Source organism: Schistosoma haematobium, chromosome 4 (assembly GCF_000699445.3).
Source record: "Schistosoma haematobium chromosome 4, whole genome shotgun sequence".
Lineage (NCBI taxonomy): Eukaryota > Metazoa > Platyhelminthes > Trematoda > Strigeidida > Schistosomatidae > Schistosoma > Schistosoma haematobium.
The window spans coordinates 24011242-24035747 of NC_067199.1; the positions used below are offsets into that span (position 1 = coordinate 24011242).

At 32.5% G+C, this 24506-nt stretch overlaps 1 protein-coding gene across 2 annotated transcripts in view; it reads left to right on the forward strand.

Moving 5' to 3' along the window:
* MS3_00007704 (uncharacterized protein) overlaps positions 1 to 23577 on the forward strand; it is a gene marked incomplete at its 3' end in the record, with an annotated part of 39947 nt that extends 16370 nt beyond the window's left edge. The window contains exons 1-16 of one of the 2 annotated variants that reach the window (XM_051216022.1): positions 5682 to 5834; positions 5867 to 5983; positions 9723 to 9808; positions 11018 to 11144; positions 12210 to 12379; positions 13599 to 13704; positions 14457 to 14578; positions 15337 to 15430; positions 15598 to 15689; positions 15731 to 16392; positions 16597 to 16673; positions 17550 to 17660; positions 18207 to 18423; positions 21844 to 21980; positions 22481 to 22630; positions 23346 to 23577. In XM_051216022.1, the coding sequence (XP_051066572.1) occupies positions 5745 to 5834; positions 5867 to 5983; positions 9723 to 9808; positions 11018 to 11144; positions 12210 to 12379; positions 13599 to 13704; positions 14457 to 14578; positions 15337 to 15430; positions 15598 to 15651 (966 nt within the window). In that variant the 5' untranslated portion in view covers positions 5682 to 5744. Of the gene's footprint in view, positions 1 to 5681; positions 5835 to 5866; positions 5984 to 9722; positions 9809 to 11017; positions 11145 to 12209; positions 12380 to 13598; positions 13705 to 14456; positions 14579 to 15336; positions 15431 to 15597; positions 15690 to 15730; positions 16393 to 16596; positions 16674 to 17549; positions 17661 to 18206; positions 18424 to 21843; positions 21981 to 22480; positions 22631 to 22680; positions 22735 to 23345 lie in introns of those variants that run through there. The other variant, XM_035729836.2, reaches the window with a different exon arrangement.
* Positions 23578 to 24506: the final 929 nt, after the last annotated feature.

Here is a 24506-nt window from a genome sequence, read left to right on the forward strand (position 1 = left end):
GTTTTTTAAACATCTGTACAAACCCGTCCGTAGACGAAGGTATCCTCGACAATGTTGCATCTAGATCCACAAACTTAAAGACTTTTCCTCTTTAGTTACAGTGACAGAAATATTTTTCCAGACAGAGGCAACAAGTACACAAAAACAGTTGCACAGAAACAACGTGCTATCGAAATTAGTGATGACTTCTACACACTTATCAAACTCCTTCAAAATAAACTTCTGCATTCAAAATTGAAAGGAGACACAGTAATTGAGGACAGTCAACGATACGAAGATCCAAAACTTGTTACAGAACTATTTGGTAAACCATTTGTCGCCTAAGCAACTAACTAAAATCCTTTAAATAAACCAGAGCTCACCTCATTACCCTCCTGTGAAATTATCAATGTAAACTCCAGCTTACAGAATATTTCTAATTCAAAAAGCACACTGAAACACTCCTACACAGAAGGATCTGATGGCATTCCAGTAAGCATGCTAAAAAAATGGAGGTTATAATCTGTGTGGCATACTTCTTAAACTACTTGTGAGACCACTCTCTACAGCGTGCTACCATTGAACTTGAAAAACTGCACACCCCATTCCCAAAATGAAAACAGGACCTGAAGCGAATGTTGAAAATGACGGACCTCTAAACATAACCTTAGTGGTTTCTAGAGTGATGGAAAATATAGTTAAGTCGGCGGTAGTTCAACATCTACTTACTAGTAATCCCATCTCAACCTCCTAGCATGAGTTTCTGATGTCTAGGTCATACGACACATTCCTAAAAGACTACCCGTATGACATAAAACCGAAACAAGATAACGGATTCCCTGTGTCTGTCTTATTAATAAACTTTAAGAGTTCTTTTGATAAAATTCCACGCAAAAGGCTTCTCGTGAAATTAAATTTCTCCGAAATCAGTGATCCACTATATTCATGGTTTGTTGTATTATTAACAGAACGCGAATAAATGGCGAAGTACAACGATCCCCTCTCATCACCGGAACCAATAACTAGTGAAGTTATCCAGGGAAGTGCATTAGGTCCACCCTTGTTTCTCATGTATATGTAACATCATTAAATTAGGGAGATTTCACTTATACGCTGATGACCTCAAAATAGTACACAGCTCTAAGCCTGAAGCTCTGAGTGAAAGTGTATCGCAAATTTGAAGTGACCTCAACAACCTGACTATCTGGAGCTAAAGATGGCAATTACCCTTACCACAACAAGTGCAAGATCATGCATTTTTGGAAAACATCCCTATGAACTACAATTCTACCTTAATAAAAGTAGTGTTCAAACACTCAAATCAGTACACAATCTAGGTGTTATTTACATAGGAAGCCAAAAATTTAAAGAACATGCCTAAATTATAACTTCTAAATCTAGATGGCTAATCGGTTTCATAATAAAAGAAATTCTTCAAAACAGAAACTAAGCGCACTGCTTACAAAATATGTATACGACCCTCCCTTGAATATTGCTCTTTTATCTTTTCGAACATGAATACAACAGACAAGATGAGAGTAGATGTCAAAAGACGCTTCACACGCCAAAGGTGAGGATGCGGCTAGACTCTTGGATATACTGACAGATGTAAGCACCTCTCTTTAAAACAGTTATGGCACTATAGGTTAAGTAACAACCTAATATTTCCCTACAAAGCAATATATGGGCTCACTTCTAGCCTCCTGCCCAACCATAATCCATGAGACAGTCTACAGACTCAGAAACAAAGCGTATATTCTACTAACTGTGGAATACCATAAAACAATGCGTTGTAAGTATTTAATAGTTTATTGCGAGACAGGCTGTCGATACCTATCCGTAACTGTGACACTAGCACTGAGTTCAAAAGACTAAAAACCCTGTTTTTAGACTTTAAAGAGCTTCATCAACTATTCCCAGATCTCACAATCAACGATGAGACACTTTATTCTGGACCACCTAATTCCAAACCGATCATGCATATATCGGGCTCCTATTGTGTGTGCAACCAAATCATAATGGTTTCCATTCTCCCATTATTCATTCGTTATTGGTCATGCCTTTATGCTCCTACCATCCACATGAAATTCCTAATCCCTCTTATATTTAAAGTCACACTGCTTTTCGTATGAAGTGCCATGTCTCTTCTTACTTTTTCAAGTGGACAGATAACTCATTAACTCTATGGATGGTGGTCAGCTATGGCTTGTCATATTGACTCTTGATATCTCAAATTATTCACCCTCGTGATGTGCCATCGAGAACACGAATGGAACGTGTGACTTAGTCCGGCGCCATTATTAACACCTCAGGTACGTCAGGAGGACATAAGGTCGCGCCTTCTAAAGCATTCATCGCTGGCCATCAGTCGCACGTCACAGTGCAACCTCCATAAAGCGCTCCAACTCTTATATTGACATCCCCAGTTTTACTAACATTATTTTCATTCATATGTGAGACGCGTTATCCCCCTGAATCGATGAACAATGTGCTTTATAACACATCGACCCTACTGATTAACTTATAACAGTAAGACCTGCATCGTCTATAACAATTTGATTTTTCCTGTAAACTGGCGTTTCTCGTGTACGATATTGTTACTTGAAAAAAAATATATGCAACCAATATCATTCCTTTGGACGGGCTGTCAACAGATTTGGGTTCAGAACCCGTTGGCAACCCTCGTGCTATTGATAGAAGAAACCAGACAAGTAGCGAATAGGTCTTTATTTATTAATAATAATAATTTATTCTCAAATAGCAGTTTGTTACATGAGGCATGCCAGTTTACAGGCACGATCAAACCGTTACAAATGATACAATATCTACTGCAGTAAATTACTTAGCTGGGTTGATAATTTATGAGATATGAATGTAGATGGTTTTAATCAGTATCACAGTTGGCGCGCTTCATGAAAGTTGCGTTGCGAATGTGCAACTGAAGGTCAATGATAGGTCCACTGAAGGTGGGAGCTTCTAAAAGTCGCAACCTTATATCCCTTTGAAATATCGAAGGCTTTGAGGATGGTGCAGGATAAAATCTTTCGTTCCATATCACTAGGGGCCTGAAAGAGGGAGCAAGTAAAAGAAAACACGAGAGGCAGAGTAGTCAATATTCATGAAGGAATGTTTAAGGTATGATTACTCAGTCTTATTTTCTTTTATTAAGGTATTTGTTAAGAAAGAGCATTTAATAGGTTAAAGAAAATAAGTGGTATTATTGTGTGAAACAGTTTATTCGTGTGTCGTTACTACTGATAAATCAAGAACAACATTTTGTGTGAGATAATCTCAATCCATGCACGGAACATTTTGTTTTATTACGGCTCCTTATGGTTGATTGGGATGCCACAATTCAATGGTATTGATGCCATTTTCTTGTGCCGAACACCTCTCTGACTCATGTCCGTGACTCTGAATTGGTTTTTCTTACTGCCGAAAAATCCTATTGCAAGCAAGCCTGGACAATTAAGCTAAATATGAGTCCACTTGTAACTCCATAAAAGTTATAATAAAAACAAGTTATAATAATTTTGACGAAAAACGCCAGTTGATGTTAGAACACTGTTTTCCCTTATTATATATATCAAGAATACGCATCCTCAACTTCCACACTGTGCTTCCACCACCAACTGCTCGTCGCAACGCAACCCTCACAAAGCGCGCCAACTCGCATATTGGACATCAGAGTCATAATAAGATTAATGTTGTGATGTATGAAAATTTGTACTCTGCTTAGATTATTCATGTGCGCTATGACATATCTACATAATTGAGTAACCTAACAAAATAAAGCCCGTAGCATTTGTAGCAGATCAATCTCGCCTGTAAGCTGACATATCTCATGTAACATATTGTGATCTACGAAAATATTACTATATAAACCAACCTAAACAGTCGTTCCATATTCCGAAATGCTTTAGTTTGTGAGCTACATAATTGACCTCGATCAAGCAATTGACAGGTGATACAAGGCTACTCATTGGATATCTTGGTTTTAATGCTTCATTTTGACATGTGTTTGAAAGGTTGTTCAAAGAAGATTGGCAAAAACGCCGCCATCAGTTTTATTAACTTGCGTTCATTAAACTAACAGTGACACTGGATATGAAACTCAGGTTGTATTCACTTGCGTGGAGCGGAATATGAGCACACGTACTAATTTTCATTCGAAACAATTGCAGGCGCATCTGACGGACAAAATGATAGTTGTAATTTTTTAAAATGCAGTGAGGTTGTATGTCTAATTATCCAGCAAATGTGGCACTACTTATCGACTAAAATGCCTTTTCAACGATGGTTACCAACATCACATAAGATGATCATCAAATACAAGTTATTAGGAATGAAAAATATCAACCACACCTAAATAGGGACCACTCGTGTTAGGAAAACCTAATAATCGCAAAGAATCAACATCAATATAAGTGGTTCAAAGAGCAATAAGATAAGACTAATCAAGGACCATGGAGTTATTCTTAGCTAAATGTCTGCAGTTAGTTGCACAGCTGAATGGTTGTGAACGTTAAAAAATTTCACACTCGAATAGCATGATATCGTCTAGGCTCCAGTCCGTTGGGCTTACTATATGCCCGTATAAACTGGTTGTATAAGTTGATGTCGTCTTGTTTAAAAGCTTACATCGATGACATTCTACGTGTTCAAGATAAATCATACGTGGCTGGTATGAAATACATTTACTAACAAGGAATGGACAACGACCTTTGGGAGCTCGTTCATCTGCCTCCCGTTTGATCGTATAGTTATTGTCTTAGTCTGCATTGTTGAACAATGGGATAAAATAAGTCAAATACGGTAAAAAAAAATCTTCGAAGCGTATATTTCAAGCTCTCGGTAATCCATACAGATAACCAGGGAAAGTGAGAGGAGAAACAGACAGAAGAAGCCAAGTGTGCCAATTCCATTTGATGAGGCTTTACTCAATATTTACAGACAGATAATATAAGTTGCAGACGTGTGACGAATAGAATAAGCAATACACATATATGCGGTCGAACAAGAATAGTTTGGGTTAGTACGAGGATAATTAACAGGGCCAAAATGTAAGTCAGGTGAAAGAATGAGCCAGTCTTTCCGAAAATTGGAATAACCTATGTGAGTCTTATATTATACAAGACATTACAGACCGACATTTCTACGTACCAAGTTTTTCATGCGTATTAAAAGTGTGGAACATTGCATGCCCCATAAAATTAATGAACGTACGAAGTATCTTTACTAGTGCAGTTATCTGAAACGTGATTGAAGTTTACATCTTTCCCACTCTATCTGACCTGACTGCCTTCGAATGAAAATAAGTTGTGACCTACATTATTCTTATAAACGTTAGACACGAAATTATCTGTTCACCATTCTATTCCTATTCTCCATGCGGTCGCATAAGCAGTCGACTGCTTATGAAAACCTCTGTTAAAGCGTACCTTGATGTTACCTTACTCTTCATTCAGAAACTATCATTTTATCCGAACGGAACCATGGCTTACTGCTGATTTCAATACTTGGCATTACCAATTCTAACTTGTCAAGAACAACTTCTTTATCACCAACATATCTTTAAACTATTTATTACATTAGACATGCTAGACAGAATAAAATAATTCTGTCAGGGTTTGACGGACATATCACAAATTGAAATAAGGCAAATGCCTAATTTATTGAACATCATTGTTTGTTTGAATTATTCATTTTGGGAGAGTTTAATAGTTATATTACTTAACGCGTTAACTATGATTCGAAGTCGCAAAATGACTTTAGGAATAGCTCTAACCATAGTGTTTTTACTGAATTTGTGTCAAACAAAGCATGTTTGCAGAGTTCCTAGAGCTTCACCAGTAGTAAGGATTTACTTTTAAACTCTAAAAACAAGATTCATGCTACGTCATATGATTCTTTATCAAAACGGAGCACAGTCAACACTCAGTTGAAATTTTCCATCGTATACACATCGGGATTTCAGAATAATACTCTGTTTGAACAGATAAAGGTTGGTTGACCCTATGCGTTTCCATTGTCTTTGTTATAACTATTACAGTCTAATTCATCTAATTTGTCTCTCTATATGTGTTAAACCGGTTTGTTTAGAACTTTTAACAATATCCATCAATAATTCAGTTTTGTCACAAACACCGAGAATTCAAACGATGGCTGTTTCTCTAAATGCGTCGTGATTGTTCACTAATTTAATGAAACAGTTGTTCTACTATTCTGAGTTGTTTTGCAGTTCTGTGTTAGTAATATGTTAACACTACTCGACAAATGGTTTTTAGGACGTATTTGAGTCGATTTGTTTTCTGAAAACATAATTAGTGCTTTGTTTCTTTTTTGATAGGTTCCAAAAACATTTATGTAACTCGGTGTTTGTATGCTGATTAATTTGTATGCAACTCCACATATGGCTTCTATTTTATTTTATGCAATGTACATTGTTATGCTTTATTCTTGGAGGAAATTCAACCAAATTATATACTGATGAATATTACTGCTCCATATAGTATCAAAATTCTAATGAAGTGATTACAATATTGAATATTTTTTCGTTAGTATACATTATCCTGCCGTTTGTCTAACCATTCAAAAATATCAGCAGTGTAGTGGAGATATCAAACGAAAGAATGTTTTTCACTTTCATGATTTTAAACAAAATTAGCGCACATTATGTGACTAATTCTTTTAATATAAGCATATCATGAATAGCAAATATTATGAGATGGATTGACTTTGTTTCGTATCGTGTGTTCATTCCTTCAAATAATCCAGTTTGCTGCAAGGCGTACTTTAGAGACATGTTCTGTCTACCTTTGAAGACAGCATTCTACTGGGACATTTTTCTGCGATTAGATAAAACCCTTGAACTGTAAATATTATCTTATCCTATGTTCAACTGAACATAAATAGTTCTTGTTTCTTGCTATCTTAAGGTCTATGAAACTCACCGTATCTTGTGTCTTGCACTAACACACAAATTTTGTTTTGAGAATTCGAGCAGCAAGACCAAGCCAGCTCATCGAGATGGCTTTTGTTATGATATATGATGAAATTTATTTAAAATGCTTCGAATACAGCAACGTTTGTTCAGTCCCATCTGACGTCTGGTATTTTGTAGCTCGACTATTAACACCTAGACAAATGCTGATGCTGGTGGATTGATAATGGCTACATCTGCTTACAGACTGTGCCTCCCATTAAGTTGGGACTGAAATTGTTTTGTGCATTATAGCATTAGTTCTTCTTGCTTTTTCTTCGGAACATTGATCTAATTGGAATGATTAGATATAATGCTAATAGTTGCTTAAACGAGGTCCTAGTCAAAACAAACTCAAAATCAATTGACATTGCTGACATTTTGTTTAATTTGCTGTCATCTATTGTATTAAAAACGTCAAAGCCAGTCTCTAATCTGTTTATGAATAGTTTTTTTCTCAAAGACATAATTAATTAAGTCTGTAGTCAATCAATTCTTGTTTAAGTGGGTTTTAATGAAGTAGAAAACACAATTTTAGCAAAAAATTAAACCTAGCTATAAACATACACAAGCTATTTCAACCGATATGGTGTTATATAGCAGCTGACTTAAAACCTCTCTAATGTTCTTCACAATGCCATGTGTTTGTTCTACTTGTCTAAAACGAAGCACGAAAACTATTTCATATAACTTTGTCTACTTAATTCATGCAAATTTGTCTACTAACCATATGAAATTGGTAGTGAAGTCATATGGGAGTGACGGTCATTTAATAATAATTATATTAACTTTTAACCTCATGTTTACTAAAAGCTTGATGAATATTTAGTACCAATAAAGTCGCTATATTATTTCGCTATTTCCATAAGTGAATGATTTGAGTTGATGTGTTTCAGTTAAGCTGTCGTAAAGTTTGGCAATTTCAATCAATGTTTCTGTGAATATCTGATAAATTTCATCTGGACTTGAGGTTAGCGGTGTAATATACGTTTGAAAGTAATTCGAGGTTTTCAGCAAAAAAATGACTGTAGCTGATACTTGGTTGAACATTTTAGTTGATTTGAACAAAACGTCCAGATATATTTGCATAGTTAGCAGCTTTTAACTAACTGATGATATCGTAATTGTGATGACTTGACAAAGTACTGATGCCGCTTCCTGTTATGCTTGTGGACGCAACTGTTTACTTACCATCGTGTTGATCGGCGCAAGGAAGAAAGGTATGAATTCATACAGAGTCTATTATGCAGCAACCACTAATCACCGAATGGTCTAAACAACTTCAGTTATTGAATGCATGTATTCAATTTTCAGTGTCAATATGTTAGCCAACTGGGTCAGAAGAATTCTTAAAACTACGAGAATTTGTTCAGTTTACATTGAAGGTATTCGAACAAGTGTGATGACTATGCCTACTTCCCTGTTTATTCCAGTAAGACTGCTTCAGTCAATGCGTCTATTCACTAAAATTAATCTTCAAATTTTGTACAAAACGTGAATGGTTAAATTAACAGTTATCGATGATGTTTTCATGTCATAAGGTCTCAGGAAGTATTTACAACTTGTAGTTAAGTAACGGTTTTCCGCTAAGAGTTTTCGACGTTTATTATCGCTGTTTTTCGAAAACAGAAATTCAATTTTAACGGTTGTGGCTTTTACAGATATTTTTGAAGTCATTTTAACAACCTGTGATACTGAGGAGTATTTGAATTAAAGTATGAACTAAAAATCTCAGAAATAACGTAATTGGATCAAGCAGTATTAGATAACCACAAACGAATGTACTGTATTTAGAGTTCGAAATCAAGCATTCAACAAGTACAAAGGTATCATTAGTTCATTCACACACCACACAACCACACAGACAAACACTATTCTTGGTTTCCGATTATTTGATTTATTTTTCGTCAACTTGATCAGACACATTACTAAGTTTTAAGTTTACATCTCTATGCCCATCGTGCCTACTAAAATTATAAAACTTTCAGCTCTATCACTATCATTATTCACTGACTCGTTCACATACATTTAAATTTAAATTTAAATCTTATTTTATCAAATTATTGGTTCTGACCTTTTCAGTGTTCTTTCAGATAAGTATACTTGAAGCGCATTTTGTTTGCTTGGCAGTTAAATTGTCATAACTAGTTAATGCTTGACATATTTATGTATGAATTTAGATGTAAATTGTCTTAATGCTGTGAATTTTTTAAACTCTAAATACACTTGAAAAGCGAATGATTAATCTCACTTATTTTGAACTGCAACATAGTACTTTTTATAAATATAATAAAACATTTATTTTGTCATGGACAAATAATAGTAATGTATTTATGATGTTTTAGATGTGAATATTTTCATGATGCACTTGTGAGATCCTTGACCCACAAATACATCTTTACAAACACTTCTGTCATTATGTAGTGCATAGTCTTTTTAAAGTACTTAATATTTAATTTAAAAGGCCGTGATTCAGTGAGAGAAAAGTATCAAAAATTCATACGAAATTCGGAATCATAGATACTTATACGTAATTGCGTTCACTAATGAAAGTTCATTTGATTGTTTCATTACTCAATTGGAGTAATTGAACGTCTCGTATTATTGTACATCACTTATGATATCCATGAATTAGAAACAGATTTGTTAATGAGATAAATAAACGTTTTGTCTGGTTTTTATTTATCGTTGATTTTTGATCTTATGAAACACTGTTGTTACATGTTAAAGACTGCAACAATTGTTTCTGCACTTTTTAAAGACAAAAATTGTTTTGCCTGCGCTTACGTACTGGGAAAAATCATTAGGTGTGAAGAAGATTGCTTCAGACAATATCATACTTGAGAGGTAAGACAGATATTCTTATTTTTGATAGCTTTTCATTCAGATCATCGATGTTACGATAGTCGTAAATCACTTATAACATAAACTCCTCAAATCATTCAGTAAGCGATAATAAAATTTTGTCTGAAAAGGTTTAGGCTGAAATTTTGTGGCAAACTATATGTTTTGACTGCAGAAAATAAACCTGACTAGCACCTGTAGAAGGTGAAATATACCGAATTACGATTTTTTAAAAGTGTGCAGTGAAATATTTTAATCTCTTTTCGTTGCTTTTACTGTGTTTGTCATGAAAATTCAAGTAATAATAAGCTTAAAACATAAATTAAACAATGCTTCTGATCTTTCCTAATCTATCTTTAGAATTACAATTTTTATTGAATTAATTAATATTCTATAAACCTGAGTGCATCGTCTAAATGTTATGACCAATAATATGTGAGAAGGGAGCTAGTGACAGTCAAACAACAATATGGTATCTGTCTATGAACTTGCTGACAGATGAAATGAACCGTGTAGGTAGGTAGAGACTATCTATTTAGGGTTAATGTGATTTTCGTAAACAATAGTTACAGACTGTGAGACATGTTCGTATGAACTTTCGTCTAAATTTAAACGGATAGTTTTACGGTAATTGAGGGCGTACAGTATCCAGGTAACGGCTGAACAAGGTATTTATATTCGATATTTTTGATATTTGATTATATTTCCTTGCAAAAAGCTTGAACCAGTATAATGAGTGGAACGCTGAATTTTTAAAGTTTATTCGTTGAACTTTCTTACTCAGAATCGTTTGAATTAGCGCAGATGGATTCATTTTTTATCTTTCCTTGGATTCTAAGCTTCAAAATTATCTCAAAGTTGTTTTCCTCCATAGACCTCTACATTCCCACTTGTTTCATATTTTTTTATGCCTAATCTTTTTCACTACCACTAATACTGTTACTTAATAGATTACTGCAGCATCTCACTGTGCTAATGTAGTGTAACAACTGAACGTAACACAAAAATTTACCAAGTTTTACACTTCCTTGATCGACTGACTTGTTAACCCTATGAGGCAAATAAGTTAACCCTAAGAATTCAACTGAATACTGTTCATCACTAACGAAAAGCGAAATTAGCAAATTAAATTGAAGTACTGGACTAGTCGTAAATTTTTTTTATCAGATTTGTGTTTTTATAGGAATGCTAACGTTTACTTTGTTTTACAAGACAATGTTTGGATGGGCAAACGTCATATGTAAAATGGCCAAATGGTACAATTGGTATATATTGCAATAAAGGTTGTGAAAATATCACTAGATGTTTCACAGAACCCATACCTGATAACTATCTTAATGTGAGTTACATGTGAATTGATCTAAATTTATATCTATTCAATGTTTGGTCGTCTAGTCATTAAAAACCGTGAACTTTATGTTTACAAATTGTGTTAGGATCTATCCCAAAGCCGGTTTTGTCCCTTTCTTATGAGGTAGATTTAATGTAACTTTGTCTCAATGATATGAGCTGTGAATAAAACGGAAGTGAATGATATATTGACTAGATAAGAATATTGATTATCCATCCAATCGGAACACAATTTTACTTTTGTTTATCAGCAAATCTCCTATCTTGGCAACTTCATGGTGAATTATAAAGCGTCCATTCAAACCAAGTGCTTAAGAATTCGCAACCTGATGGTTGGATTAGCACCGTTTAAGATAAAGTGTAGGATTTTTCAGTATATTCTTCCAGTCATTGCAATAAGCCTGGCGACTGAAAAGCTCCCTGAGATTTCAGGATATATTCATTTTCCTTGCCTATTTATGAAGTCTTTTATGCCAAGTAAAACACAGTATTATCAAATAGAATGTGATATGTTTTCCATTTGGAAGTTTAATTCTTATTTATTTAGTTCTAGCTGAAGTAAGTAGGCAGCGTTATACACTAACAAAATGAAACCATAACCCAAAAACTCTGTTGTCGAATAAACTTCAGAAGCTCGTTAAATGTAGTTTAATAGGTTTTTTGGCATAAAAAATAGTGTACAACATGGCATAGTTTCTTATATATGCTCCGTTTGCCATTAGAAGGAATAATAATAAAGCCAGATTATTAAAACAGTTCAGGCGTATAAGAATATAATTATTAACTGGCTTAACTTGATTGCTGATGCAGATGCAGAACCATATTTGAGGTTGTTTTAAGAAGTTACTCTGGTTTAACTCGCAGTAATAAGCAAAAACTGATCATTTTTTCAGTTTAGGATCCAAGCGATTTTGTAGCCATTAGAAAAGCGTTATGCTACAAAATTCACATGGATAATGATAAGTAAGAGATAATTATTCCGGTAATTATTTGTTTTTCTCATATGATTGTTATTTAGTTAATTGCTTAATGAAGTTCATTTTTATTTCTAAAGGGATGTAAAACGTTTGTTGCGAATAAGCCTAGTATACAAGGTTCAAGAGGATCAGGAATACCACCAAACGGTTATTTGGTTTTTGTGGATGCTTCAGCAACTGAACCATGTCAAAGTGAAGATTTGTTGGCTTATGCACTGGCGTGTCAACTTGAGTTTGGTACTGACAGGTAGAACGCTTAGTTTTTAATGTTATCTAGTTTTCCATTAACTGTTTTTAAATCAATAATGTCATAAGAACGATTATGTAAAAGACAAGTTAACCAACCTAGTTGATAAAACAAGGTTGTTAGGCTGAGTACATAATTCATTCCCTAAACGATTGTTGACGACATTTAACTTTAGTGTAACTTAGATTGATTTTTTAATCCCTAAGTACCAGTATTTTTATATTACATTGGATGATAGTTTGGTTCTAAGAATATTTCCATTCAGTCATCATTTTAGTCATATTAGAGAAAAGATTACTAGCCCATTTATAGGAAGTAACGTTCTATAATTTGTATGAACCTAACCAACTGTATTTTGATATTCTGATTTACATTACATGTAAATCAATCAAAATGTAATTGATTTACGTTACTAATTTAATGGATGGTTTAAAATATTTTCCTCTCTCTCAACTATACTACATTATTACGTTAATATGATAATAGGACTAGTCACGCTGTATCAGATGCAGGATTCACGACCCAGAATAGGGAACTATATTAACACTAGATAATACTTAACCCAATACAATTACAAGCAGTCACACTCATTTAGTCTGAGGTAGTAATCAGTGAGAGGAAAGGAAATCATCGAGGGGATTTTAAGAGAATGTAGCATTTTCATAGCTGCAATCACAAATTCATCTAAGCTAGACCACTAATGAAAACCTGTGAGCACTGGATTGATTCAGGTTAAACATTAACACTGTTGGATGCCAGCTCGCGTTCGCGTGCGAGACCGTAGGTTCAAGATTCGAAACCCTTATGAAGGATTGTTGTATGCGTGATGCTTAGGATTTCTATGATGGGACGAAACGGCCGTTCAATGTTTCCAGGTTCTCAGTGGATGTAAAGGAGATCATATAATCGATAGTTTGTGGGTTTGTCGATGCTCAGTGACCAATATAATTTCCTTTTGACTTCTACACATCAGTTACATCTAAATCGATTATATTTTTGATCGTCAAAGAAAAAGCCTATTAACTCAAAAGAAATGGTGGTTATTTTGAAATCTGCATAGTAAATTCCGTTTATAAGTAATTTTCTATGTCAGTAAAATATTCATTCCCCACCAAGTATATTTTCTAGTATGTTTTAAGAAGATTTCCGCTGTTTAATTTATTGTGTCCGAGTCAGTAAACAGTTGCATTGTTAACAATGCTTTATTTTTTCGATTCAGGCCAGTGGCAGGTTACGTTAATATGTGTCCAACTCAACTGTCAATAAAGCCAGAAGACGTTCGTTCAAGTATTTCTACTTTCATTCATGAAATGGCACACGCTTTGGTTAGTTATTTATTCATTGAGAGCAGTTTTATAAGTTACTTAGAATGTAAAGGTTGATGTACAGATGCATTTGTTGTAATAAGTACGTGTATCAGAGTCATGGTTTATGTTGTACTAGCGGACTGGAAAAAAGCGGAAGACTTCGAGGAAAGGTTTATCTAGTCTCCGAATACTCTCCAGTTGTCTATCATTGACAAGTCCTTCGGATTAGAAAACAAACTTGAGCTGCAACTCTTAGAAAAGGTAATAATTAAATTATGGTCGTTCATCACGAGTGGCTTCCATATGTCAAAAAACACTAAGACTGATAAGCAACAGCCTAAATAAATAGAGCTGATTCACAAATCTTAGTTGTATTTACTGGGTATATTTCACACTTTGGACAATATTTTCATGTTTTTTCTAAAATTATTAGTTTTTATTTATTTCTTCTGCTTCCTAAACATTCTCAGGAAGGAAAGGAAACAAAGTTTAAAGTTAATATATTGCTGATGTTCCTCTGGACAAATATGCGTTATAAGTTTTGTTTACAACTATATGGCAGGATCTCTCAATTGTCAATGAACATATTGTTTCATCATAAATGTTTTTTTATATATCTATTTGTGGATCATTTATTAATAATGTAAACACGTTAAATTAGTCAAATTATCTATTTCTAAAAGTGCAATAATTTACCTTGATTTTTAAGTTGACATAATACCAAATGTCATTTTGCTAAACATTATTCATGCTTAAAACATTTTTGGCAGGGATTTTCAAGTACATCATATGCATTTCTACGTGAAGAAGATGGTACACCACGTACACCTAGAGACCCTCAAACTAACTTACCTGCGCTTGGTCAAGATTCGGACTATATTTATCTAGCCAGGTAACTGAGAAACGTATTTTGTTGTTAGAAATTTGTCTGAAAATATCATACAGATACTAAGCTTCTGCGTTATAAAAGAAGACTTACATTCACTGAAGCTATCAGACGTCTTACCACTCAGTGAAGATGACTCCTTACATTTAAATCCTAGATGCATTTTCTTACTACCATTAAACTAAAGTTTTTGGTCATGTTTAACATGACGAACAATTCAGCCTCTTATATTCAATATTTAGCTTATCATATATAAATTGTCTCTTGTTCATTAAGTGTTATTTAAACTCTGTGGTCATAAAGGGCAAACATTTTGTCTCTGAAAATCTTAAAACCAGATCACAGATGTCAATGACTGAAAATTTAACCAATCTTAGATATGTCGGTGCACTGTTTATGTGGTATCATCACCTTTGGTTTTGAACTTCAAACAGACACTATTGCTTACTGCTGAATAAAAACAAGCTGATTTAATAAATATATACACTAATTTGAGAATCAGGTATTTTAAGTAACAGTTTATCCCAAGCTTCGTGAGATGAGCTGGGTTTATATCTTGAACATGACCTCAGAGAGTAAAGTGAATAAGCTGTAGAGTCAAAGCCCTGTTTTCAAATAAACCTTCAGATTTTATACATATGGCATGGTTTTAGTCAATTAACTGACTTCAAAATGTTTATCTTGAAAAAATTAACTATTTTGAGCTGTTTTGGTAATACTAAACACCCGAAATTACTACTCACTGTCTATTTCTTTCTTTCTAGTAAATCGACTGTTACAAAGGTTCAGCGAATCTGGGTTTCTGCAGTCTCCACAACTATACGAACTATAGATGTCTTTGTGCTTCCAAGTGTATTGGTAAGTTAATTTTACATTATAGGTAACTGAACTCAAGAGCTTCTATACGTTATCGTTTACTGAATGAAACAATGAAACTTCCGTGTGCTCTGCTAATAATTTACTACTCCGGCTTCAATAGTGCAAATGAAACTACCACACTTCTCTTTCTTTTTTTGTTTATCTAGTTGAAAATTCTTTTCATAAGTTATATCATTATTAGAAATATGTTATTGCTCTAAGATGATTTTGCATCTGTGATTCCCAAGAAAACGCCTGAGTAAGCATTTCTGTACAAAATAATGTGAAATATTTTTTCAGTTGAGACTCAAGAGATGGTGCAATTCAGTGATTAAGGTACAATCAGATGTGACTCAGAAATAGAAGACAGTGAAGATTCTACTGTAGTTTCCTTTATCGTTCTTCACCAAAGCAAGGGTAACTCGCCTGACTGCAAGAAAGTTTTCACTATTGCATTTTTCATCTGTCATTCCACGTATTATTATTGTTAACCCATCTACTTTATTTCTACTGATTGTAATTTCTCCCCTTCTTTATTTTTGTTACAATCTAGCTTCTTTATTCGTGTTGGATGAACAAAATAAAAAAAGCAGTTTAAAAGTAGTTCCTCTTTGCATGATTATCTGATAAACGTTTTCATAAACTGAAACCCTCGAAATGTAGATGCTAAGTGATAATGATGAATAAAAGAGATTAAATTTAAATCAACCATTCTTGGCGACAAATGGTACTTGCCTCAATAAATAATATTATATTACTTATTATTCCACTTAATGCTTTATAGATACTTAACCTGTGAAAAAATGTTTTCATTCTTATTGCTTTTAAGATATCCGTTTGCACTTGACTTTTAGGCAGAGGCTAGAGCTCACTATAACTGTCCTACAATGGATGGAATGGATTTAGAAAATGATGGAGGATCTGGAACAGCTTTTGTTCACTTTGAAAAAAGAATCACTGAAGTAAATTACCCATGATTTTAATAACTGACTCACATGATAGTACAATAAATTGTTTCAGATTTTCTTTACATATGTAACGATTTGAAATGTTGACATAGTTCAGACTGTCAGATTACCATTTTTGGCTTTCGTTTGTCATTTTCAACAGTGGTCGTAAGATTTTATTATATAATCACATTATTAAGGATGTTTTTTATGTTTCAGGATGAACTCATGTCAGGAAGTTATTCAAAAGATTCTTACGTGTCTTCTTTAACGTTGGCCTACTTCAAAGATACCGGGTAATAACATATTTATTAAACATAAATCCTGATGAATTTGGAGAAATAAAGCACGTCATAGTATCAGTTAAAAAGATTTATAGTTCAGATGGAAGATAATACATTTTCCGAACCAGTCAGGTTACTTTTAAACATTTTATCATCATCATTACAAGCTTTGGAACATTTTTCAAAAGGATGTTATCTAGAAAAAGTAAACCTCCAAGTTAAAACAACTCCCTTTAGAGAACACATCAATGCTAGTCGAATAAGATACTAATTTTGATTTGCTGGACTTTTGACTTTCCACATGTTAACATGTATTACTTATAACTCTTGTAACTGCATTTATCCATTCACCATTGTTTAACATCGGATAATATTTTGCCCTTCAATACGAATAGGGCTGCAAACAGCTGATAAGAACCCTCAAAGTAAAGTCAGTGTATATTATTTTGCTTTAGTCTATTTTTTTTATCAAAATTCGTAAAGATAACTAATTGAATGAAGTTTAAGACCACATAACTGAGTTATTTCTGAGAAATTTCATTTTCTGTAGGTGGTTTTCAACACGAATCGATCTTAATTCGGATATTACTGAAAACCAAGGAGGACTGGGTAGCTGCTTATTTCTAGAATAAAACTTCTCAGATTTGCGGATCAGCTACCTCACCTGTGATCTGGACGCAGACTTTCAGAATTTGTAGCAGGCGATTAACTACTGAACCCGCTCAAATAGGGTTGAATTTCTTGCAAAACCAAAAATAGTCATTCTAGAAACTTATTGTCTCCACTGTTACAACTTAACTATGCCTTTTGAAACTTTACTATTTATTATTCTTGTGTTATTAAATTTCATTGTAAACTGCTGTAGCATTTACTTTAATTAAAATTCAGGTGGTATAATGTAAATATGTCTATGGCCCAAAATTGGAGGTTCGGTAAAAACTGGGGATGTGAATTTGTTCAACTGAGTTGCTACGAATACATGAAAATACAAGTGGCAAAGTATGTTAATATAATATTACATTTTTGTTTTTAGTATGAATGTTCATGGTAGCCTTTTTCGTTAATAAAAGTATACTTTTCAACATTTTGATGCGTTAGTAATCTAAGGATAATAAAATCACAGTATTTAACTTGGTATTGTTAAACAAAATGGTGAGATGCTGTTTGAAATGATGAACTTAACAGTCAATTATTTTTACGTAAAAACATTCATGGATAGTAAATTGTGCCACACATATTATGCATTTATTATTTAATTAATGAAACAGAATAAGTACTTCAATAGTCTTAAGTAATGGAATTTTGTATTATGAATATTAAAGTGCACTCACTTTTTTCTTCAGGCCTAGAAAGAATCAAGTTGTGTAATAATAGTACTATGGTCTCAAAATATCTGCAGAATTTGAAACAAACACGCTTCACTCGATAAGTGAGCACAGAATTATTTTGTGGTTCTGTGAAATGAAACTAGGTAAACAGTTAGAGTTTTATTAAGTTTTGTTTCAAATTTTATCTAAGCAAGAAATATATTGAATTTTTTCACAGGAATAATCCTATCACCCCTTATTGCAATAAGCTTTCAAGCACTGATGTAAAATGCTTAGTTTACGACGATGCCTTCGGCTCCTGTGACCTTCAGCGCCAAAAAGAGAAAGTACCTGGGGAAAATCAATATTTTACCAGTATAGATGGTGTTTCTGCTTCTGACTTACCATATTATGCAGGTGGACCTTCTTTAAGTGACCGCTGTCCAATACACAGGGTTTGTTGTGTTTTCTTTAATTTTTATTACAAATTTATATGACTGTTATGTTGCTAATAATTTCATAATATGCGACAATTAGTTTCTCTAATAAATTTGGATAATTTAGTGAGGAGACGGAGTTTATGTGTGATCAGATTGTTTCAAATTTATTACGCTAATATGTCACATAGTTCTGAGAATCTTCTTATTACGCTATCCGAATTTCAAAATAATCTATTCAGGAATCAATCTGCTGTTTGAAAACTAGTCTGTGGACGAAACTTTAATACAAACAGATTGTGTTAAACAGTGCTTGTATTATGAACGCTTACGATGTCCTACAACTGTTTGTCCTTTTTCCAATTCCTTGAAGTTTTTCATTCATCGTAGTATCAACTGATTGTATATAGTAGTATATCCAAAGTTGAGCAAAAGTTTCCATTAAAGGACTGTATGAAATCATTCATTATGTCGGGTGCATATGAGGTTAGGAAATTCTTCAATAGTGTTATCAATGTGCATCATATATTAACATGCGTCTATTAAATGCAACTAACATTCATTTACTTAGTCACCAACGTTATTAGTGACATTTTGTTGATGAGCTGAGTGCCACTATGTGGTTTTTTCATTGTGCTCTGATTAAGAACCAGATTGCTTGTCGTAATAAGTAATATTCATGTTAACTTTACATCTTAGTTGACATCCGAATGTCGACTCATAGTAATTCAGTTATAAATGGATGTTGTTTAAAAAAAATAATCGATGTAAGTGCAAACATTTACAGATTGTGAAATCTATTTTCTATTTAAACTTTAGTCATTGTTGGATATTGAAGTATTCACTAAGACTGTAGTCAGCTTATAAATCTGCTAGTTCTGACTGAAGACCATAAATCATTACCTAAATTTCAAAAAATAGAGTCAGTAAATCAAACTATGATAGGAACGTCTTTGGACTTCACTCTTAGATTCTGTAGTCTGAGAGGATTCTTGTGAAACTATTTGTCAGTACACTCGTGTGTACTAAATTATAGGCGTTATAATAGTGACGTGACTGATGCCTAACAGTAAAGTTTTTACTCATCCGAAATGATCTACATTAGTTTGTTATTTTAATGAAAAAATATCCAGCTTAAATAAAATTTCTACATCTACTGCTTCCCTATCACATTAATTATGCTCGTGTTTTCCTAGACCATTTCAATTTATAGATTGTACTGTATAAGTTCGGTGTTATTTATTTCTTGTTAGGTTAATGTGATTTGAATAGCTTGTATTAAATAGCCATATTTTAACCTTGATTATTAACGAAAATCATTTAAGTATTCAGAAGATACTCAAAAGAAACTAGTTAGAATTAATCTTGGTAACTTTTATCACTGAAGTAAAATAAATACACTTATTTTGAACAACGATTTTTATATACCTTTCATACCTTTGCTTTTAAAAACCACTTTACTTATATCCTTAAAAGAAAACAGTGGTTTGACTATATTATATTTCCAAATTAAAATAGTACTTGTGAATCTGATAGTTGTTTGAAATTATATTTATTTAGCCATTTGAACCAGTAACTGGATATAAATATACATCATATTGTCGTCATACTGAAAATCAAGATAACATTGGTTTGTGATTTCTATATTCACTATATATACAAAATTATCGGTTACCTCAATATACTAAAATAGTTGGCGCATTGTAAATCTGAAATTTTTCTGCACTGACCCATATTTCTAAGATTGTTTTGGTGTTCATTATGGCAAAAATTTAACATGCAAATAAAAAAACTGTATTTTTATAACTAGTCATTAACATCTGTCACTTTCAAACTACATTGCACAATAACGCTTTATAAACTTTCTTTTAAGTTTTATTCATGGTTGGATGTTGGTGATGTTCATGTACATTTTGATTCATTTATTAACGGATAGTACATTTGTATTTAGTTGTGAAACAAAATTGTCATCATTATTTTGAAACTAACTAACCTAGTGGCAACACTATTTTTATCAGGCACTTTCGAAGTAATCTATATACAATTTCTGTCAGCAAAACACTCATGCATCTTTTTAAAAAAATATTGTTATTTATTGGATTGGATGGACGATTATAAAGACAAAGAATTTTTATGTTGAACTGATTTTGATTTTGATTGTTTCATGGACTTGGAGAATCTAAGGGTATATTTTATGTATTGAATCATGTATTACATTCAGTTAAGTATTCGTTTATTGTGGGACTTATTGATGGGCTGTTATGATGGAATTACAAACTTTTATCTGTTAAGGTGGTTTGGTGTGACTTACGTGAGATTTTACCACACTAAGTAATGTTAGATATCACTGCTACCATTTATGTCTTCATTCAGTCGTATCCACATGTTGTTAAATCACCTACTTCTTGTTAAAACAAATGTAGTAATCAAGGTATCTTTTATGCTCTACAAGATTTGTTTCTGTTTATTTTTCAGTAGATACACTCACTAAGTGCAATGAACTATAGGAAATGATGACATGGTGAACAATTTTTCTCCTTGTTTTTATTTGAATAACAACCATTCATCAATGCATAATTAGACCATATACATTTTAACTCTTCTGTCTGTTTTAAATGTTTTGAATTTGTTTTCAACATAGAACGAAGTTGAATCATTAATTAATGAATGCGGAAACACTATTTACTTCTCTCAATTAACGATCAGAACACAAACTGTTTGAAAATCATTATAATAGACAATTTCAGTTTATATTTTTCTGCTGATAAAGTCGATAAGAATAAAAATATTATTGTTTTCAATGAGATTCTCGAAACTCCTTACGCCTAAACATTTGTTTGTGCATGCACTTAAAAGATATTTGATATTAAATTGCGTACCATAAGGAAGGAGACAATATCCATTAGGATGTCTACTCTCTGAACTTAAAAATAAACCAAATGAGTGTATAGGTGTTTTGGGCTTCTGAAAAAAGAAACGTTTTCGAAAGATTTGACAAGAATAAATCAAGAAACAGTATCATGATGTTATTTTTCTAATAAATCGAAATCTCTGAACTAACAGATAAAATTTTACTGCTTTTCAGTAGTTTTATGTAAACTCTACAATTTGTTTTATACGTGAGAGTGTCTTTAGGAAATTTGATTCATACACCAGTCAAATGCTGACATATTGCTAAATGAACAACTAAACTGAAATATTATCTTAGATTAATGTTGACGAGCAACATTTAAAGTATTTATAATTTTAAGATTTTATACAATTCGACTTGATAGCTGTTAGGTTAACATGGAACAAGACAATTCTGTCTGAACTTTAATTCATCACATGAATTAGTCTAAGATGAAAATTGCGTATTTTATTTTTTTTAACCTAGTAGTTTTTTTTTGTTTATCAGTGTTGTGCTAAATTCAACACTTAAAAATCTCTTTGTTTCAGATTCGCAAAACAATTATGCTTTACAATATTTTGGTCAAGATTCAATATGTGTTAATCATGATACATACGCACCATGGATCAGTATTGTAGGGGGATTTTACAGAGATATATCTTTTCCCTACGCAAGTTGTCATAAAGTAAGAAAGTTATATACATGTCAAATATTTTGACTAAGTTAATTAGCTTTATTAATAAACAAAATAAATGGGACTGTAGATTATAATTTTTAGAGTGAAAAAAGTGAAATGTCGAAATTTTTTAAATCATGGATTATATGCTGATTATTCTAGGTTTATGGAAACTTAGCGGTCGTAATAAAATCTACCAAATTGTGTTGATAATAATTACCCATAAGTCTTTGTAGAGGTATGAAAAATGAGTTATTTGTTTCATCACTTAGTCTCTACATAACTAAATGTTGGAATGAAAGACTTTTTCGTTATCTTTTCAATAGTGAATTGTGTAATATGTATTTTGTTAACACCAAACGAATAGTTTGTGGTAAACGAAACGTTTTAGAACCCCTCAAACATTTAAAACGTATTGATTTAATTAAGTCTGTACACTGAGTAAAGTAAATGTTCTCCTCACAGTTAGATCAGAAAAATAATAATAAAGACTATGTTTTATTTTCTAGTACAATTGTTCAAGTGTTGGTATTGAATTACTTGTTGGACAACAAGTTACAAAATGTTCTGATGGAGAATCTATTCCAATAAATGCTTACAGTAATAACATTAATGCCAGAGGATTAGTACTATGTCCAACTTGTAACGCAGCTTGCAGTGTAAGTAACTTCATTTGTTGTTTAAGTCTACATCTTATTAATTAATTCAGCATCGTAATATTGTTATATTAATTGTTTTACCTGCTAATTATTTATTAAATTAAAACATTATTTAATAATTATGATATTTATTTTTTATTTATCTATATTCTATTCTTGGTTGGATTCGGTTATGTTTTGAATAAAAGTGTCATAAATTTATACTACTCAAGCTCTACTTACTTTTAGTTCCCCTTTTCTTAATCGACATAAATAAATAAAACACTCATCGCAAATATTATTTTACGAAACATTATTATTGCCTCACAGGGGGCGTGGTCATGGATGCGCACCGCTGAGGAGTCCCACGATAGAACGAAACGGCCGTTCAGTGCTTCCAGATTTTCCATGGTGGTCTAGCTTCAACTGAATCATGACCTTAACCATTGAAAATATCAGTTAGTTAATTCTCAGAGAAACTTATCACTGCTCATAGGTCTTATTGATTAGTTATTCTATCATATTTTACAAATACACAAACTTGTAGTTGAAAATATTTTATTTTATTTAGATTGTTTCTTTAGTTGTGAAATAAATTCATCATACAGAGTTCTTATTAAATCCGTGACTACAAACAGAAATGATCATTAGTATCCAAAAAACATTGATGTATAAGTTCTAACACTGATTTTGGATGTCTTTAATGTCTTTTGTGTTTATTTTTCTTTGGACTTAGGTTTGTTCCTACACATCTGTTGTAAGCAACCGAACCAATTCAGCAGTTCATACTACCAGTAATAACAATATATTACTTATTCATTGGATTATGTTGTATAACGTTTTTAATCTACATATTTTTCTCATTTAGTAGCCTGGTGAAGACTATAAAGTAACTAATGGATGGGTTCCGTAGTTCTGTAGTTTATTCAATTGTTTACATATATTAAATATATTCTTCATATAAATATATTTTTATTTCATTCATTGTTCAACTTGAGAATATATTACAGTTAAGCATCAAGTAAATGTTAATCGTTTTCCACTATAGTCACAAAATATATGAACCTGTCCTAAACTATATCCAAGGTTTTAATCATATTCCGATGACGGATGGAAATTATGAGACTGATGATTTTATAAGTTCTAAGTTTCGAATGTTGTTAAGTTGTATTACATAGAATTCAGCTAAAAATAGTTATTATATTCTCAATTGCATTTAATTTTGATCTGAAACCTGAGTTTTTTCTTTCATGATCTTTAGATATTAAAAGTATACATGATTAAAAAAAGAACCGCTTAACTGGTTTTTTAATGAATTCTAAGTGCAGTTGACATAGATGAGAACACGAAAGTAACCCAAAACGAGTATTCCAGAAATTTCGTTCCTAAGAAATATCTTTATGTAAATCTTCGACTTAAAGATAACCAAACTTCAGGCATACTTAAGAAGAATGTTGTCTTACAACTTTTTTGGGGCAAACCAGTCTAACTTTAGATTGCATATCGTTAGTAGTTTAGCAATTCAATAAATTTATGTGTGTAGAACATTTATTAAACTCGCTATGATCGTATAAATTATCTTTAAAAAACATTTCATATAAATAGAAGTGTACAGTATGTGGAAATGAAATCTCCGAAAGTAAAAATTTCTTTGTTGGAATATTCATTTCGATTACCATTACAAAGTACAATCAGCTGAAATTTCAGCTATTCAATAAACTTTGGTAAAGTTTATTCGAAAAGTAAGTGATATACTGTTCACTTACTTGAAGAATGATCAACAAAACAAACAAACGTTTTTAGAATCTATGTAACAAAAAGTATCATACACATAATAGTGTGACTGAGATATGAATATATATATATATATATAACTCCGCCTGTAGCTCTTCTAGAG